At 43.2% G+C, this 19902-nt stretch overlaps 1 protein-coding gene across 1 annotated transcript; it reads left to right on the plus strand.

The window, feature by feature from the left end:
* Positions 1–966: 966 nt before the first annotated feature.
* On the plus strand, positions 967–19019 carry JHY (junctional cadherin complex regulator). The gene is made up of 7 exons (XM_054395719.1): positions 967–1352; positions 4910–5399; positions 12815–13449; positions 14033–14294; positions 16568–16648; positions 17646–17771; positions 18819–19019. The coding sequence occupies exons 1-7, from the start codon at positions 967–969 to the stop codon at positions 19017–19019; spliced, it is 2181 nt and encodes a 726-aa protein (XP_054251694.1).
* Positions 19020–19902: the final 883 nt, after the last annotated feature.

A 19902-nucleotide genomic window follows, 5' to 3' on the forward strand; every position in this document is an offset into this window, starting at 1 on the left:
GGCCAGAGGCATCGTCCCGGTTGTAAAAGGACTTCCGGAGGGTAAACTGCTGTGGGACTGCCAGCGCTGACCCTGCAAAATTAGAAGTTACAGTTTGCATTTCCATCTCTTAGCAGCCGCACACGTGGACTCGCCTACTAAACTAAACTCTCCTACTGGAGTTCACTACATACCTTTAAAGGAGCTGTGTCACACCGTCCCAAGTACCTCTGTCACAAAACACTGCTTTTTTTCCCTCCTCCCAGACACTTCATGCTGTAAGACTCTGGTGGTACAAATGATTTAAGAACATTTAAATACAATCAACGAAGCTTTTCCTAACTGAAGAAGGTTTCCAGTTCTTTTCACGGTGCTCTTTTCTGGCACACACACACACACACACACACACACACACACACACACACACACACACACTTCTTGCTGATTGCTTCCATGCCAAAATGGCATAAAGTTGTATAAAGAAAATATAGAAAATGTCTTTTTTCCAGTCCAAAAGTTTACAGATAACGTTAGTGCTTTGTCTTAGCTTCATTTTCTTTTCCATAACCTGTTTATACACAGTTTTGTTATCATTAATAGTTTAAGGTAGATTTCATAGCAATCAGTCATGCATTTGGGATAATAGGGACCTTGATATCAACTGCTTAAAGGAAAAATCAGTGTAACAGATAAAAGCAAAGAATTGTTTTAACTGTTGAAGGTCAAATTCTGAGCCTTTTTAACTGTTGAAGGTCAAATTCTGAGCCTTTTTAACAGTTGAAGGTCAAATTCTGAGCCTGTTTTAACTGCTGAAGGTCAAATTCTGAGCCTTTTTTAACAGTTGAAGGTCAAATTCTGAGCCTAAGCCAATAATACTACCTGCTTTTAACAAATACCATAATTATTATAGAGTGAACAGCCTTTTTATGTTTACTCTCCTGCTTTCAAAATACAGGGCTGGTGTATCCCATCAGTGCAAAGCACAGAATGAATTCTTCAGAGATGAAGTATATTTCAGTTTCTTCTCCACTCACTGGCAACATAAGTGAAATCTATTCTCCTCCAAACATCACACAAGGAGATTTCCACGCTGCCAACTGGAAAAGGCCATCTGTAAACGAAGGGAGCTTTACCTCAAGTCTGAGTGACTCCCAAGAGTCTGACTCTGAAAGCCTTGTTCAAGAGACACAGTACCAGTTAGAGCTCCAGCAGTGGATTGATGAAAGTGAAGAGCTGGTAGAACTGTGTTCAGATGAGTTGGAGAATGACAGCTTAGAAGGAGATAGCTTGGAGGAGATGATTTTAAAAGAAGGACTTGAGGATGAGACAGATCAATGTACCATTGGAAAACAAAAGAATAACGGTGATGGAAGGTAAGGCATAGGATTTTATAGATTTACAGATTGCTCTGGGTTGGAAGGGACCCTCAAATATCATCTTGTCCAACCCCCCTGCAGGCAGTAGGGACAGTTCCAACTAGGTCAGACTGCTCAGGCCCGCATCAACGCTGATCTTGAATGTCTGCAGGGATGGGATCTCAACCACATCCCTGAGCAACCTGTTTCAGTATTTTACCACTCTGATTGCAAAGAGCTTCCTCCTGATGTCCAACCTAAATCTCCCCTGCTCCAGTTTCAAACTGTTGCCCCTTGTCCTATCACTACAGACCCTTCTAAACAGTCCCTCCCCAGCCTTCCTGTAGGTCCCCTTCAGATATTGAAATGCAGCTCTAAGGTCTCCCTGGAGCCTTCTCTTCTCCAGATTGACAGCCCCAAGTCTCCCAGCCTGTCTTCACAGCAGAGGTGCTCCAGCCCTCTGATCATCTTTGAGGCCCTCCTCTGGACTCTGAACTTTAATAAACAAGTTGAATAGTTCTAATATTTTAAAAGCTTCCACTCCTCAGAATTTATATGACATAGAATCATAGAATTGTTTCAGTTGGAAAAGACCTCAAAGATCATCGAGTCCAACTCTCAACCTCACACCACCATGGCTGTTAAACCATGTCCTGAAGTCCCAAGTCCACATCTTCAAGACCAATTTATATTGCCAAAGTGCTTTAAGTTTTGTCCTGAAGGCTGTGTAAATCTAAAATTCACATTCCCAGGCCTGCATTATTACCCTTTAGAAAGCATTAACTCAGTACATAAAATAAAATTTAATTTGCTGTCATACACATAAAAGGCTTAACACTGTACAAATTGGGAATAACTCTCAAGTTTAAAGGGAGTAAATTAAACCTGAAGCAATAATAATGTGCAGTTTCAGTTTAATTGTCTACTTAAAAGAAAATGGCAAACAAATGAAGGCTAAATGATTAATAGCATACTTGCATTCACCTCCTCACCAGGCAAAATGGCCAGTTACTGAATATTTTATTGTGAGTGCAAATGATGTTAATTGTACTGGAAACATGCTCTAATTTTTAGTGATTTTTTTTTTTCCTGGACTGAATGCTGTGCTGAATGTGAGGCTCTTCATTAAGTGGAAATTTAATTTTTTTATTTTGTTTGAACTTAGCCTAGCAAGTACTCAAATCCCAGTCCATTAACTGGAGCAAATATCACAGCATATACATCTGAAACCCCCTCTCTACATCCATTACTAACCTCGGAATTTGAAGAGGAAACACTGCAGCTGTTGTCTGCATGCAACACTTTTGTTGATGAGCACAGAGTCCATCTAACCTTTCTATCAAGTTGGAGGGAGGAATAAAAGGTGCACTTCTTGTCTGCAGATGATGAGAGATGAAGGAGCTCTTCACACTCATTTTGTTCCCGTGCGGTGACCTGGCCTGCAGGATACAATTGAGCTGCTGTGCACACATTTCAGCACAATAGAACTCCTTAGCATTATACTGTGTCATCTGAATCCTTGCAATTGTATCACATATTTCTGTACTCATTGCAAAATGTGCTCACCTATTTCTGTTTACCTGTGGTGTGTGACAGCTGGGAATAATAATCTTTTCACCAGCGTAAATCATCTAATCCCTGCTACGCAGCCTACCCCTGCACCAATGCTTACCTGAAATGAAAAAGCATTGCTGGAGAGACAGATTAGTTTATCATTGGGAGCCACTTGAAACAGAGGCATAGGCATGTAACTAATTTAGAAAGGATGAATAAATGATTTGTGGAAATGCTATTAGAATTAACTCAGCCCCAGGTGGGAGGATCCAAGCAGATCAGGATTCAACCAGGTTTCAGTGCCTGTAAATCAATGTCACTCTGAAATGCTCACCATTGGTCAGTGCCCAAGGAACCAGCACTCTACAGCAGGTCCAGTTAAGAGAAAAACAGTGTTAAAAGCTTTTTTTCCTCCCACACTTCTTACTCCTGCCACTGCCTACCCATTTCCTGGAAGCCAATTTGTATGTATTTAGCTCCTATAGTTGGTTTTCCTCCTGTTAGATCATAAATAAAATCAGTTGTGGGGGTTTTGAAGGCAGACCACCTTTGTTGGCTTGATGACAGATGTAGTTTAGAGCAACCATGTGGATGCTTGCTGAAAATAAGTAAGTAGACACAACCCAAACAAACACAAACTCCACAAACCTTCCTGACTTGTTAAAAAATGCAAAACATAAAACCCAAACAAAAACTCCACAAACCCTCCTGACTTGTTAAAAATTACAAACCAAATAAAACCTAAACAAAAACTCCACAAACCCTCCTGACTTGTTAAAAAATGCAAACAAATAAAACCCAAACAACCCAAAACTCCACAAACCTTCCTGATCTGTGTTTTTCTACCCTTATGTCAGTTACAGCTTGGTTTGTAATGAGAAGTTTGAAGTCTTTCTGGAGGGGGTTTGTTACTGAAACCTCAACACCATGATGTTTCATAGGAAGGAGAAAAGAGAATTAAAATGCAGAGCTGGAGGTTGTTCTTCTTTAGACAGTGTCCAAGTGACATTTGAGAGAGTGATTTTACCAGGAGTATCACTTTTTATTTCACACTGCAGAGGCTCTGAAGAATGAGCAACACTTCCTGGCTTCTGTGGGCTCCAGCATTTTAAAGGAAACAAGAGAAGCAGTGCAATATATCATTTCTCTTGTATTATTTCCCTTCTATTACCATTTCTCTTACATCATTTCCCTTTACATCACCTCTTTTTTAGCTGATTCTGCTAGTACTTATGACTTCTGAAATATATTTAAGATAAAGATTTTGTTTTGCCATGATTCAGATGTTAGACTTATCATTCTTAGATTAGATTTAGATGTTAAGAGTTATCATTCACTGATAATGAAAATGAAAACTTAAGAGGAGGTCCCGCCTAAATTTTCTACACAGGAAACGTTTGATCAAAGTATTCTGATCAGGCACAACCTGGAAAGGTGCTGGAAGATGGTGGTGGTGGACTGGGAGACAACCCTTCACCTCAGCACCTCCCATCCATCCCTCAGCATCTCTTCCCCCTTCCCTATGAACTGCCTCTTTTATGCACTTACGTAAGTCCAGCCTCACCAGTTTGCTGCTGGGAATGGGGAGAGAATGCAGCAGAATGGGGTGGGGTGGTGGGGGTGTCTTTTCCAGACAGCTTGCTCATGGCAAAGGGCACCTTGTCTCCTCCTTTCACCTGTGGCTTGTCCCTCCTGTCTGCTCCTGCTGTATGTGTTCCCTCCCTGGGATGCATGAACCTGGCTTTGACCCTTGGACCCTACCCAAGACCTTTAGCTCAGCTGCTCACCAGTAAAGGCTCAACCCGTGATGACCTGGCAGTGCTGGGTCAATGGTTGGATTTAAAGGTCTCTTCCAACCCAAACCATTCCCTGATTCAAATAGCAATAGTGTATGCACTGGAATAACTCTGGCGATCATATTTGCAAGACGTTTCTTGGCTCAAATGGCACAGTGAAATGATAGAAAATTCATACAGTTTGCACCCAAATCAGTTTGTGTTTCTTGTTTCTTTTTAACACAGGAGACAACAGGCTGTGGACAAATATTCCAGCCTAAGATACAACCCTAGCTGGAGGAACACAAGAGAGGTAGCAGAACTTTCTGAGGCAGAACAAGCCTGTCAGGTTGCTGGAAGGAGCAGCATGGACTTTGCACAGGATGCATTTTACCTCCATTCCAATGACTTCTCAGAAGAAAAGAATCAACAAGAGGCAAAGGCACAAGGTTCATTCTCAGAGTTTGGTACAAAATCACCAAGCTCTCCTAAAACAAGTGCTGTGGGCAGCAATGAACCTTTTAGGCTATGCACCAAAGGGAAGGAATCTGCAGGTGGGTGTCACTTCAAAGCCAGCCCCACTGCTTTTGCTCTTCACACTCAAGAAGGTCGACCACAAAAAGCAAAAAAAAACTTTGTGGAAAAAAACAAACAGACTTTAGGCTTCCCTTCAGAGAAGAGAAATTCATACCTTCAGCTGCACAGTAAAAAGCAACAAGTTCTACTCCAAGAGCAGGTAGGTAACTTTTTGATGTGTTCTAATTGGTGTAAACTGAGGAGTGTAAGCCCTGCCTGATGCTTTGCAGAGGAGGGTAAGCAGATTTACAATCTATCATGCAGCTGATAACTCCTAATTTCCAGTGAAAAATCTTGGTCACCCTTTATGGAATAATTAACAAGTCTTCAATTAGAACCCCATTGAAGACATTATTACAAGCCCAGTTAAGCTCTGTATATTCTTGCCCGTGGCACAGAGGTGATCTCTGACTAGTTTTTAATCTTGAAGCTGGAGCACTGCTGTCTTCCTTCCTATGGGATCTATATTGCACCTTATTAGTGGTCCTTTTTTTCTTTCCTTTTTTTTTTTTTTCCTCTTCTTGGCCAACATGCATTTGGTAATTATTATTTCTGCTAATAGAAGCCACATTTCTAAGCAGAAAATACATTCTGGTCACACTGCTTTCAAGGGCCACCATGACTACTCTTGCTTACCACTGGCTCCCCAGAGCCTTCTCTTCACCAGGCTGAACAGCCCCAACTCTTGCAGCCTGTCCTCACAGGGGAGGTTCTTCAGCCCTCTGATCATCTTCTTGGCCTCCTCTGGAGCCACTCCAGCAGTTTGATGTTCTTCTTTTGCTGGAGGTGCCAGAACTAGATGCTGTACTCCAGAGGGGGTCTCACCAGAGCAGAGTAGAGGGGAAGAATCACCTCTTTCATCCTGCTACTCACACTGCTTTTGATGCAGCCCAGGACACAGTTAGTTTCTGGGCTGTTAAGTGACCACTGCTGGCTCATGTTGAGTTTTTCTCCACCTAACACCTCCAAGTCCTTCTCCTTGAGACTGTTCTTGATCCACTCCTCTCCCAGTCTGGATTTGTGCTTGAAATCAGTCAGCAGATAGCAGCCATGCACACCACTTGGATCTGAAGGGCTTAGCTTTCTTACAACTGACTGAGAAACATCAGACAACTTGCATTAAGGATTAAGTGGAAATGTAATTACAGTTCCTAATGAACGATTATAGATGAGTTTGTTGCTTTTACTTGATACTTATTACACATAATGGGAAGGTGGGAGTGAGTGAGTCACTCCACCAGCTGTAGTATGGAAAATCCTTCACTTGCAAAAGCCACAGAGACTTTCTGCTCCAAGTGAAACACTTTCCAAGGCTGGTGAGCAGTTGACACAACATTGGAGGGCATCTGCTGACTACATGGCAAGGAGTGTTGTGATGGACAAGCTTTTTTTCCTAGCAGAGCTATTAAGAGCACTTGGTTGTTGGTTTGTTTTTTGTTTTTTTTTTTTTTTTCAGTTGTGATTTTGTTGATGGCCAAAATAATGAGTGTAGATTGATGCTAATTAAAGCTGTGTTGATACAATTGTGTTTACTGGTTGGGGAATTCTGAAAATGTTTCAGATGTATGTAGTGGAGCCAGAGATCAGGACTCTGTTGTGTAGACACCATTCAAAGATAGGTAAGAAATTGAGAAAAAAAAAATCTGTGAAACTCAGGGCTATGTCCTGTGACACAGGGGGAGCCAGGCAGCATGCATGTAGAAAGGTGTGCTTCTGCCCTCAACAAGTTGATACAACACAAGAAGAGACACAGACCTGCTGGAGTAGGTCACAAAGTGGAGCAGAGGGCTGGAGCACCTCTCCTATGAAGAGAGGCTGGGAGACCTGGGGCTGTTCAGCCTGCAGAAGAGAAGGCTCTGGGGAGACCTCCTAGCTGCATTTCAGTTTCTGAAGAGGACCTACAGGAAGGCTGAGGAGGGACTGTTTAGAAGGGTTTGTGGTGATAGGACAAGGGGCAATGGTTTGAAGCTGAGGAGGGACTGTTTAGAAGGGTTTGTGGTGATAGGACAAGGGGCAATGGTTTGAAGCTGAGGAGGGACTGTTTAGAAGGGTTTGTGGTGATAGGACAAGGGGCAATGGTTTGAAGCTGGAGCAGGGGAGATTTAGGTTGGACATCAGGAGGAGGTTCTTCACAATGAGAGTGGTGAAATACTGACCCTGGGCAGCCTGATCTAGTTGGAGGTGTCCCTGCTGACTGCAGAGGGGTTGGACAAGATGACCTTTGAGGGTCCCTTCCAACCCAATGCAATCTGTGATAGAGTTGCAGCAGCATCACCACCTACTGGCAGCTACCTTTGTGTTTGCTGTGGATATGACGAAGTAATAATCACTCTTGTTCTTAATTAACTGAGACATCCATTGCTCCACCTTGTTGGAAGGGGTGAAAGAAGGCCTGACAGAAGCATCTTGCTGACCAGCCAGCTTTGATCATCTCACCTGCAAAACTGCATCAAAACTGCACAAAACACCTAAGCATGAGAAGAGACAAACAAGCCACATGTCTTCTGCTGGAGCAGTCAGGGATCTTACTGAGTACTTTTATTTTCCTAACCTGGATTAAAAATAAACCAGTTCAAGGAACTGAACAGGACCTCAAGCACTTGGGGCATCACCTCCTGCTAGCTCCCTGTGGTAGAAGCACTAGACTGGTCCCATGCCTGGTGGCAAGGGCACTTGCAGTAGTTAAGGATCCTGACAGTTAAAGATTAGAATCATCTCTCAAGGGAAGCAGTGGATTCCCCTACCCTGGACAGTTTTAAGCCTCAGCTTGGCAGGGTGCTGGGCCAGCTCATTTCAACTCCACTATCACCTAGAAAGGTTAGACCAGATGATCCTTGGGGTCCCTTCCAACCTGGCATTCTGTGAGTCTGTGATTTCCAGCTGAAACAATTCAATAATTCTGAGCTTTGCAAGGATGTCAAGGCTGATTTATTGACATGATCCCTGTTGGCTGGCAGGTAATGAAACAGTGTTTACTCTTTGCATTGAGCTTTTTGTTTTCTCACCTGACATAACGTTAGGTAAAAATATTTGCTGCCTCGTTGCTGTTGCCTCTGTGCATACAGCCAGCAAGGCTGCATGTACCCAAACACACACCAAATCTGTGCTGAGCTGCATATTTACTAATTTACACAGCATTTTAGAAAGCATCAAGTTCTTTGCAGTGTTGCCTGATCCTCTAAGAACCTGATGATGAGTCTCTTTGAGAGAAAGGAAAAAAAAAAAAAGAGAGAGAAGGAGAGAGGGAGAAGCAGTGGCCCAAGCTAGCTCAGCTGTACTCACTGTGAGTTGCTTTCCTACCTACAAGCCCCTTACTTCAAAGCAAGGAACATAATGTACAATTTTTTAATGGCTCTAGACCAAGGCACTCAGACTCTCTGTGCACTGAGCCTTACCTCAGTGTAAACACCTAATCAAGATTGCCTGCGCTTCAACAATAGCAGCCAAATGCAATTCGAGAACCAGGAGCCTTTGAAGTCCTCACTGCAAAGGCCGGTTTGCTAGTCTGGGATAATGACAAGCCATGATTGCTGTCTTTGTTGTATCTTTTCAGTAGAGAAGCAATTATGGGCCTCAATTTAACAGAATAGGCATTACACAGCTTATGATTCTCAAAATGCAATTTCATTTGATCATTTTCTCAATTTGATTGGTATTAATAGAATAGTTCACCAAAAAAAAAAAAAAAAGAGAGAGAGAGAGAGAGAAGAAAAAAAAAAATGCTGCCAGAGGTTGTGTTCCTGTTCCTCTTTCAAAGAGATAATGTAGAAGTATGTTTTACCTGCCCAGTAAACTAGCAATACAGTGAGTCAGTTGGTTCCACCAAAAACATCTTACTGATGGCCATGGCTGCATCTCTCCACAGTTCAGGAAAGCTGTGTGGTAGCTGTGAATCTGTGAACTTTTCTGCTCCCAACTGATAGAACCTACATTTGGAGCAATGAATCATAGAATTGTTTTAGTTGGAACAGACCTCTGAGATATGAGATTGGTGAAGAGAAGACTCCAAAGGGATCTTACAGCTGCCTTGCAGTACCTGGAGGGAACCTACAGGGAGGCTGGAAAGGGAATTTTCCTGAGGGTGTCTAGCAATAGGACAAGGGGGAATGGTTTGAAGCTGAAGGAGAATAGGGTGAGACTGGAGCTTAGGGAGAAGTTCTCTGGTACAAGGATGGTGAGACTCTGGAGTAGGCTGCTCAGATAATAGTGGATGCCTCCTCCCTGGAGGTGTTCAAGGTCAGGCTGTAAGAGGCCTTGAGCAACCAAGCCTAGTTGAGAGGCATCCCTGGCTATGGCAGGATGGGGTTGAAGCAGCTGATCTCTAAAGTCCCTTCCAAACTAAGCTATTTTATGCTTCTGTGATCATTGAGTCCAACCATCAACTCAGCATCACCATGGCCATATCCCAAAATGCTCTGTCCACACATTTCTTGAACACCTCCAGGGATGGTGACTCCACCACCTCCCTGGGCAGCCTGTTCCAGTCAGAGGTGTTAGGAGTTGGAAGGGACCTGTGGAGATCATTGAGTCCAACCCCCAAACACCTGACCACTTTTGCAGTACAGAAATTTTTCCTAATCCCCAACCTAAATATAGATATAACAATAGAATATAACAAAGTGTTGGTTTTTATCCTGAAGTTGCATAGATCAGGGAAAAAAAAAAAAAAGTTTGATGAGCCCATGGCAGGGGGGTTGGAACTAGATGATCCTTGAGGTCCCTTCCAACCCTAACAATTCTATGAGTTGAAGAAAACTTCTCTCTGTTGCTGTGTTTCCACAGCTATCACTTGGCTTTGAAATCTGCAGTGCCAACAGCCACTTGCAAAACGTTGCTCACCTTTGCTTTCCAGCCATGCTGCCATGACTGTGGCTACAGGAAGATGTTCTCCTTGTTTGTGGGCTTGCTGTTTTGCACCAGCTGTTTGCTGCTGTTGCCAGGCTGGGTACATTAGATGGTTTCTTTCTGCAAGCTACTCCTTGTACTTTCCTACCAACATTACTGTGTTTTGCCATCTCTCTTTTTTTTTTTTCCACCTACATGGCTCTTGTTCAAGACCTTGCTGTGGTGAATGACATCCATCAGAATCTTGCTACACTGGCTGATTGCTTGGACAATGATGATTTTCTAGTTGCTTTTCTGTTATTAGGTGCATCCACTGGCTCTTGTATAAATGGAGGAGCCCAGACATTTGAGAGGTACAAGTAGATTTCTGTGCTGCAAGCTTCCTGCAATTTTCCTTCCCTCTTTTCTTCTTAAAAATAGAAGGAATAATCCCTGCTACTACCCCTCTGCTGACTGGGTTTTTGCTTCCTTTTTCATTTCCTCTTTCAGCCATTCATTTTTGTGTTATCTATTAGATAATGCCTAACTTCAGCATTTTAGTTTTAATAGGAGGCAAATAATTTCTCATCCTTTCCCCAAAGCTTTAAAATCCTTTCATCTGGTTGGGCTGTGGCCATACACATTCTTGATTTTTAGGTTACAGGTCCTAAAACTGTTGATGAGGAACCAGTTGAGAGTTTCCTACCATTCCAGACTGTGAAAGTGGAGCCTGAAGACAAATGGTACCAGAAAGCACAGCAGCTCAAGGTTCCTTTTCATGATGATTGAAATAAGTATATGTAAAAGAATTGAAGTTTGAATGTTTAAAAGCTGTAATCTCATTACTTTTAAAGTTACAATTACTGGCAGCAAATCCTTAGATACATATCAGTAGAGAATCCCCAAAGTTTAATGCATATGCTGCTGTATATACTGAATGATTTTAAATCAAAATAGATCCCAAAGCCCAAGAAATTCCGAGCTCAGTGAATCTTACCTACTTACACAGCTTCACAGATTGCAGCAGGTTGGAAGGGACCTTCAAAGGTCATCTTGTCCAACCTCCCTGTGGTCAACAGGGACACCTCCAACTAGATCAGGCTGCCCAGGGCCACATCAAAGCTGATCTTGAAAGTCTCCAGGGATGGGACCACAACCACATCCCTGGGCAACCTGTTCCAGTAGTTTGCCACCCTCGTTGTCTCAATTTAGGACATTATCTGCTTGATAATAGAGTACAATTGAGGGGACACAGTCTCAAGCTGTGCCAGGGGAGGAATAGGCTGGATATTAGGAGGAAGAGAGAGAGAGATTTGCCACTGGAATGTGCTGCCCAGGGAGGTGGTGGAGTCACCAACTCTGGAGATGTTCAAGACTGGATGAGGCACTTAGTGCCATGGTCTAGTTGATTGGATAGGGCTGGGTGATAGGTTGGACTGAAGGATCTTGGAGGTCTCTTCCAACCTGGTTGATTTTATGATTCTATGAAAATGTCCCCATTTTGGTGAAATAATGTAACCATAATGGAAAAGGGCAAAGTGGTACATGGTCATGTTTGATGGTTTGTGAAAAGACTCTGAGCTACAACTACTCTTGCATTACTCTGTCCCCTAAAATCCCCCTGAAGATCAAGAGGTGACCATAAACCAGAAAATGTTGCAAGTAGAAAACTCTGCACTGAACTCCTCATATATACATAATAAAGTCTGTAGATCTATGCTGAACCTTTCCAGCCAGTGCAGGGGGATAGTCTTTGGAGCAATAAAATGCACCAGGTTATCATCACTCATGAAAACAAAAAATCAGTAACTTCTGAACCAGAACTTCCAGCCAACTGGAATTATGACTGGCAAACCTCAGCTTCTTTGCATTCCAAGTGTCTGATTTCAGGCAGACTCTTCGCATTCCCTGCTGCTCACTTTAAGACTGGAAGCTGCACTCTTGCAAAGGACAAACAAGATCTTATACTGCTGTTCCTTGTGAAAGCTGTGCTTTATATATGGCATTTCAGAATGAAGGAAGGATCTTAGAGGGCTGCCCATTCCATTTAAATAGGCAAACATTGGCCTGCTCCCAGCTTGGCAGCCGTTCCTGCTTTCCACCAGCGACTCTCACTGTGCCAGCACATTAATTGTTACAGCAGAGGTCGAGCTAACAAATCATCATCTTGGCACCAGGAGTCAGGATTCCCCAGTGCTAAAGCTTTTGGCCAAAACATTCTGCTCTATATGTGGATTTCAGACCTGCCATTAGGCAGTTATGCTGAGTGCCTGTGCCACGCAGTGCTTGCAAGGGTCGCTAACAAAAGAACCCTGGAGAGACAGAAGGATGAAATGGAGGATTTCAGAGCTGGCAAAGATTAAATGGGCTGAGAATGGATTTATATAGTTCCTAGAAGGAAAGCTCTGTCTTTCCTCAAAACGGGCCCCACCTGATGCTGTAATTGAAAGTGGTGAGTCTTGAATAAACTCCAGCCTGAGAGTTTAGCTCAAAGCAGGAGTCCTGGTGTGCTTAAATTCTTAAATTGTTTCTTATCATTTGGATGATGTTTTGCAGGATATAGGGCAGGGAAAAGAGGTTGGTTTACAAGTCCAAGCATGTAAATCATTGACATCACAGATTCACAGGTTGCATTGGGTTGGGAGGGACCCTCAAAGGTGTGAAAAGCACTGTGACAGGCAAACTTACCCTTAAGGAACAGGTGAAGTAACTACCACTGAAATTCACTCCAACTTTGATATCTTCTTTTAGGATCACCGAAATAAGTCCTCCCAGAGAAATAAAGTCAAGTCCAACCAGAGTCTCAGAGAGAGAGCCTTCCCAAGGAATGATAGCCAGCAACCACCAGGAAGGTCAGAAGAAGCAAAGTCTTGGTACCACCAAATATCAGAATTCCAGGCTGCTCCCATGCAGGCAGTGGAGCAAGACAACAGCAGCACACTGCAGAAATGGCTGGGTGCAGGTCCTTCTGTTGGCCTTGACACTCATGTGGCAGCAAATTCACATTCTTGCCTAAATAATTTCCCAAATTTTGTTAATCAGGATTTTACCACATCTGCCTATCCTTTTCAGTCAACCCCACAGAAATTCAACCCAGCAGAGTCTGTATCTTCAACATATACCAGCAAGGAGACCAAGAAATACCTTCATGATTCTCCAAACGGTCTTCTACATGACCAGCAACATTCATACAACCATGGCACTGTGCAGCCTTCTGCAAGAGGTGACAGTACCAATGGTCAAGCACATCCAAACCAGAGGAATATTCCATCTACTTTTAATGCACACTTCCCAGGATTGCTGATGGATCAAGCATCACTTCAGGATTGCAAGAGACATATCTGTGTGGCTAAAAGGTATCAGAACTGTGCTAGAAGTGGTTTAGGGTAAGGATGGAAGTGTTGAAACAGCATTATCCTAATGCTACGGTGCCCTTAAAAATTAGAAATGGACAAAGGGGTGCTGGGGGATGAGAAGCTGGACAGGAGCCAGCTGTGTGCACTTGCAGCCTGGAAGGCCAGTGGCAGGCTGGGCTGTACCAAATGAAATGGGGCCACCATATGGAGAGTGTTGATTCTGCCACTCTGCTCTGGTGAGACCTCACCTGCAGTGCTGTGTCAAGCTCTGGGGCCCCCAACGTAAGAAGGGCAGGGACCTGCTGGAGCAGGTCCAAAGGAGGGCCACAAAGATGATCAGAGGGCTGGAGCCTCATCCAACCTGCCTTTGAACACCTCCAGGGAGGGAGCATCCCCAACTTCCCTGGGTAACCTGTTCCAGTTTCTCACCACCCTCACTGTCAAGAATTTCTTTCCAATACCCAGTCTCAATCTCCCCTCTGAACATTCCCAGTATATTCTGTGAGCAAGGATCATGCCATGCACAGGTTGCTTGCTGAGCTATCTGCTATAGACAAAGAAAGAGTCTTATTTTCCCTTCTCTTTTAAGGCTTTCTCAATCTTCTATACACAGCTCACCAACAGCCCCTTGTGCAACCTCCCATTTTGCGCAGATGTGGGAGCAACATCACCAAGCAATCAGTCGTGTGGCAGAAGCTCACCTAGCTGACAGGCACATGTTCAACCTCCTTCCACCCACAGTCCCACTGGTAGAAAGTGATTCAGAGCTCGACCCAGAGAATGGTGAAGGAAATCAAGTGCAAACGAGCCGAAGCAACTCAGAAGGGTCTCTCGTGCAAAGGGAAAAGCAAAACCAGCCTAAAGTCAGCAGGAAGGTAAGCAGCTAGATGTGGGTTGGATGGTTTAACATTTCTATTCCCTCCTCTGTTTTTTTTTTTTCTCCTTAATAAGCTAACAATCTTCACACACACACACACAAAAGGGAATGGGGACTGAGGATTGTTTCATTGTCACTGGCACACACTGACTTGCCCACAGCGTTAAAACCCAAGAACAAAAGGTGGAAGCAGACACTAAAATCATTTTAGCCTGAAAAGCAAAGCAGTTCACCACCACCTCTCCCTTTGTCACTTTCAAACTTGATTAGCTCTAAGAACACACAGAGCAGTGTTTGTCTTTTAAGTTGTCCAGTGGTAAAATGATGCAGAATAAAGCTATTTGTATAAAGCAGCAGGTAGCCAGGCCTCAAGATCTAAGCAAACCATTATCCTGGTCATGCTCATTTGTGATCCAACTCCAATCTCTTGTTTCCAAGGGAATCAAACTGAACAACAACAAACTTAGAGGATTTGTAAAGCTAAGGGCATAAACACTATTGCAAGTCTCCTGATGATCCCATTTGGGGCCTTATTAAAACTTGGTTCTTTTTTCTCTCTTCTGTGTGTCCAGTTTCATGCTGTAACCACTGAACAGCGATGCAGTGGAGCAGCAGAGAGCCCTCTGTGTCCAGGACAAATTAAATGTTTAAGAGGTTAGCTCCAAGTCTCAGGGCAGACAAAACTAAGCTGGAATAATGACTTCTGTGTTTCATGTAGGAGGCAGTTTGTGGATTGCTGCTTGAATGCCTCTAAGAAGAATTAGCTGGATTATGATAGTAACCGAGGGGCAGATTTCTTTCCCTCTCTGTTCTCCTGAGTTCAAGCTGTTGTTTTCCTCCTGTGTTTTCAACAGCTTTCTCACGCTTCATATGTGAGGAGAGGCACAGGAATGAGACTATTTATGTCTCTCAGAAAAATCCAGCTCCCCCTGATAAACAAATGCACTCATGCTCATGGCATGAAGTGAGAAAACCCTGAGTTTGTTGTAGGCAGCTAAATGATTAACTCTTCACAGTACCTTACATGAAGCGTTGAATGCAAGCCTATTGCAAAAGAAAAGGGATGACTGACACAAAGAAGCATCAAATGCAAAATTCAGTGCACAGGATTGGTTTCTCTGTAGTTGAGTTTAACTTGAAGGTGCCCTTTGAAGAAATACACATTTTATTTGCATATAGAAGTTTCTTGGTGTCTCTGCCTTACTCTGTGTGTGAAATGACCAGAGTGCTGATGAGATTCCACTGATCAGTTTTTAATGCACAGTCCACTTCTAAAAATCAATCACAGAATGGTTTGGTTTGGATTGGAAGGAACCTCCAAAGCTCATCCAGTCCAACCCTGCTGCAGTCAGCAGGGACATCCTCCACTAGAGCAGGTAGCTCAGAGCCTTGTTGAGCCTCACCTTGAATATCTCAAGGGATGTGGCCTCAATTACCTCCCTGGGCAACCTGTTGCAGTGTTCCACCACCTTCATGGTGCAGAACTTGTTCCTAACATCCAATCTAGATCTGCTCTTCTCTAATTTCAAACCATTGCCCCTCATCCTACCCCTACAGGCTTTTGCAAACAGTCCTTCTACAGCCTTCTTGTAGCCCCTTCAGGTGCTGCTATTAGGTCTCCCTGGAGCATTCTCCTCTCCAGGCTGAACAACCCCAGCTCCCTCAACCTGTCCTTATAGTAGAGGTGTTCCAGGCCCCTGATCTTTTTCATGGCCCTCCTCTGGTCCCACTCCATCAGTTCCATATTTAAAAGGTTCTGGAATTATTGGGGTCTTTGGAGTAATGTCATGAAGTACTGAAATGGCATCACTCATCTTCTGTCTTCCCTATGTGCTTGTGAAGCTGTTGCTGTGCTACCAGGCAGGTGTTTTTTCCTGGACAATTTTCCATTGCAGTTTTGAGAACTTAAAGGTTACCACCACTGATAATATTTGCTTACCTTTTTTTACCACTAAAATCAGGTACTTTTGTCTGCTTCTCTCCTTCCATTTTCTTTGGAGCTTCATTCCAATAGCAGTCAAATAGTCACTTTAAGCTGTTCAAATAGATCATTTTTGACTGAGAATTTTTTTTTTTCCTGATTTGAATGATTTTGACTTGTACAATTGACTCAATCTTTTTGGTCACTTGCAGCCCTTAAAATGAGACACAGCTGCCTGAAAGTTGAATTCTGCCCTTATAAGACTTGCTGCAATTATGCTCTCCATGAAATCATAGAAAGGAAAAAAAAAAAAAAAAAAGGGAAATCTGTCATTGCTGTTTGTTTTTCAGCCACATATCTCAAAGGCCTACATAAATCTGAATGTGAAGCTTGGAGGGCTTGGACCTGACTATGAAGCAATCAAAGAGAAAGTAAGCAGTCCCTGTTACATGACCTGCTTTTCAGTTGTGCAAAGTGAGCTTAGGCAGGGAAAAATGGCAAAGAAATCACTCCTAAGAAGCAGCTTGTATTTGTCAGATTCTGTATGTCCTTGACTCTAGATCTAGCTTGAGATCCTAAGGGGAGATACAAATGAAAGGAAAGAACTGTATTGTGGATAAACCTAACCCTCCAATTTTGTAGTTCCAAAACCAGGGAGTAGTTCACAGAAGCCAACAAGGCTAATTGCACATGACTAAATTCCACATTCCCAGGACTGAGTTGCATTATTCTGCCATAGACTCACAGATTCATAGAATGGTTTGGGTTGGAAGTGACCTTGAACATCATCTAATTCCAACCCCTCTGCCATGAGCAGGGACACCTCCCATTAGACCACTCAACCTGGCCTTGAACACCTCCAGGGAGGGAGAATCCACAACCTCCCTGGGCAGTCTCTTCCAGTGTCTCACCACCATCACTGTAAAGAATGCCACTGGGGTATCAATAAATTGAAAGGAAAAGAACATTGGCTCCTAACAGGGGGCGAGGTAGAGCATACTGCTGAATCTGAGGGTAATAAATTGCTAGAAATATAAAGACACAGACTATCAGTTAAGTAAAAGCACTGAGTCACTGAAAGCCTTAAAACAAATACAGAAGTTTCAAAAATCATTGCAAAAGCTGAGAGAGATGAGCACAGCACAGAACTGAACAGATACCTTGAAACATTCAGACTGTCACATTTCTGTTGAGCTCTAGCCTCAATACCATCCAGAAAAGCTCTTAAAAATGAAAAGTGCCTAAAAAAATCTGTGCCTTTTGTCAGGATTTCCTGTTGTGCTCTGCTGAGGAATGATCAATAGCACAGCCAGGTTAACCAGCAACAGAGGTGTAAATGGAAGACTCCAGTAGAAAAAAGCCAACAGTGTTTCATTGATGGATCTGCTGAGACATTGAATTAACCATACACCTTTTTCCTTGGGGCAGAAAGAGAGGTTAAAGCAACTAAAGGAATATGCAAAGCAAATTAAGGAACACAACATGAGAAGCATTGCTTCGGTTCAGAGGTTACCTGCAAAACCCCAGATTGTATCTTCAGTGTCAAGGCAGAAGGTAAGAACAGAGACCCTTGAAAGTGCACGCAGGGGGAGGTTTTGGACTTTGCACACACACACACAAAAAGGAAGAGCATAGATTTCACTCACAGTAGTCTAAAATTATTTCTCCATTTTGATTTTAACAACTCTCAGGACTTCTACTCTCATGGGATCCTGGCAGGCTCTCCCCTGTGCATCTATCCTGTTGGAGCTGTTGATGTATGCCAAGAGTTGCTGATTTCTGTGCCAGCAGCAGTCCTCAGTCCTCATCTGCCTTGCTCTTCGTGAGAGTGCACCATGTGGAAACAGAGCAGTACTCTAAGCTGTCAGCACTCAACTGGGCCTAACCAGCTAGTGATGTTTCCCTGGGGAAAGAGGGAAGATAAAGGAGGGTGGGACAGGCCTAGGAATGCTGCATAGCATAGCACCTGCTCTGCTTCACATCAGCAGTGGAGGCCTCGCTACTGCAGAGTGCACTCTGCAAAGAGACCACAGATTCATAGAGTTGTAGAATGGTTTGGGCTGGAAGGGACCTTAAAGGTTTGCATGGCACAGAAGTTCAAGCTGGCCAACTTGGACAAAGGCAACATTCAAAGCAAGATCACAGTTGGGTTTGTGTTGGTTTCTCTTAACCTATCAAGCCTTGGGCAGGACTGGTCTCACCTTCAGTAGGATCTGACTGAGCTGCACTGTCAGCAGTCAGAACAAATCAGGAGTGATAAACTGCAGCCCCTTCTTCCTGAATTCAAGGAATGGTTTGGTTTGGAAAGGACTTGAAAGATCATCCAGTTCCAAACCCCTGCCATAGACAAGGACACCTCCCACTAGACCAGCTTGCTCAGGGCTTCATCCAGCCTGGCCTTGATCACCTCCAGGGAGGGAGCATCCACAACCTCTTGCATTTATTCCTAAACCTCACATAAACCACAAAGAGATGAAACTGCATTCTTTGGATGGCAAAAAGTCTTTGGATGTCTTCAGAAGATTCGTCGCAGAAACTCCTACATTTTCTTGGGAATATTGTGTGGGTTTTAATTGGTTATCCCAATTTTCCTGTTTTTAGGCCCTGGAATATGCTAAGAAGATTCCTAGACCAAAGACTTTCATGGCAAGACAATCAGATGAAGAGGTGAAAGAGGAAAGGGTTCTGTTCACTTCACATGAAGACAGTTTGCCTCAGATTGCATCCTTGGAAACTCTGCGAACTCGACACGAGAAGGAGAAGCAAATTGTGGCTGCTTTTAGAACCCTTCATATCTTATAAGCCTTTGGAAATTATTAGGGATATCCTCAAGGCACAAATGCCTGAACTGTTTAGTTATGGAACTGTGACTATCACACAGAGATTTTTTTCCATTCCATTGACACACAAAGTTTAATCATTGTTAAATTTTAGAATCAGTTCAACCATAGGTAATGTAAAAAAATCTAAACAGTTGCTTATGTAGCATTTGAAATATGTCATCTGTGGTGCTCTTCTGCTTCCAAGTCCACTGATCTAGCAGTTGCATCTTTCAAACTGTCACAGCTGGGTCATTTTCAGCCATATCAAACCTACAAGCATATCTGCAGAGCCTTAACCAGCAGCTTCATTTGATGATTTTAATACCAGCAGTGTTTCTTGTTTTGAAGTGCAGAGGAGATGTTGGCAGACTATCCAGAAATAAAGGCCAAAAAGAATCCATTGCTGATGAGAAAGACAACAAAAAATGTGCACCAAAGCCAGCAGTTGGTAATGGTACAATGCTAATTATTCAGATGTTACTCTGTTAGTGAATAGTTGTCACATCAAGACCAACGTTTTGGAGCTTCATGTGGGGCAAGAAAATGCAAACCAAGTAGTGGCTGATCATGCAGACAATCTGTTATTAGCCAGAAGCAGTTGGGAAATGTATTGACTAACTGAGGATAATTGAGAGCTACATGTTGGAGAGGAAGCAGCTTTTAACAGATTAATTCTATCAAAGTTACAACAAACAGATGGGTTTCTGACAGTGGTTCTGTTTCTTTAACTCAGTGAATTGGGAATTAGGGCAACATCTGAAATGTGATTAGAACACAAGGGAATTTTGAAGGAAACACACAAAAACCTCTTAGAAAATGGGCTAGTTAAAAGGGGAAAACAGCAACAACCTTGTAATGATGTG

This window comes from Indicator indicator, chromosome 34 (assembly GCF_027791375.1).
Source record: "Indicator indicator isolate 239-I01 chromosome 34, UM_Iind_1.1, whole genome shotgun sequence".
Classification (NCBI taxonomy): Eukaryota; Metazoa; Chordata; class Aves; order Piciformes; family Indicatoridae; genus Indicator; species Indicator indicator.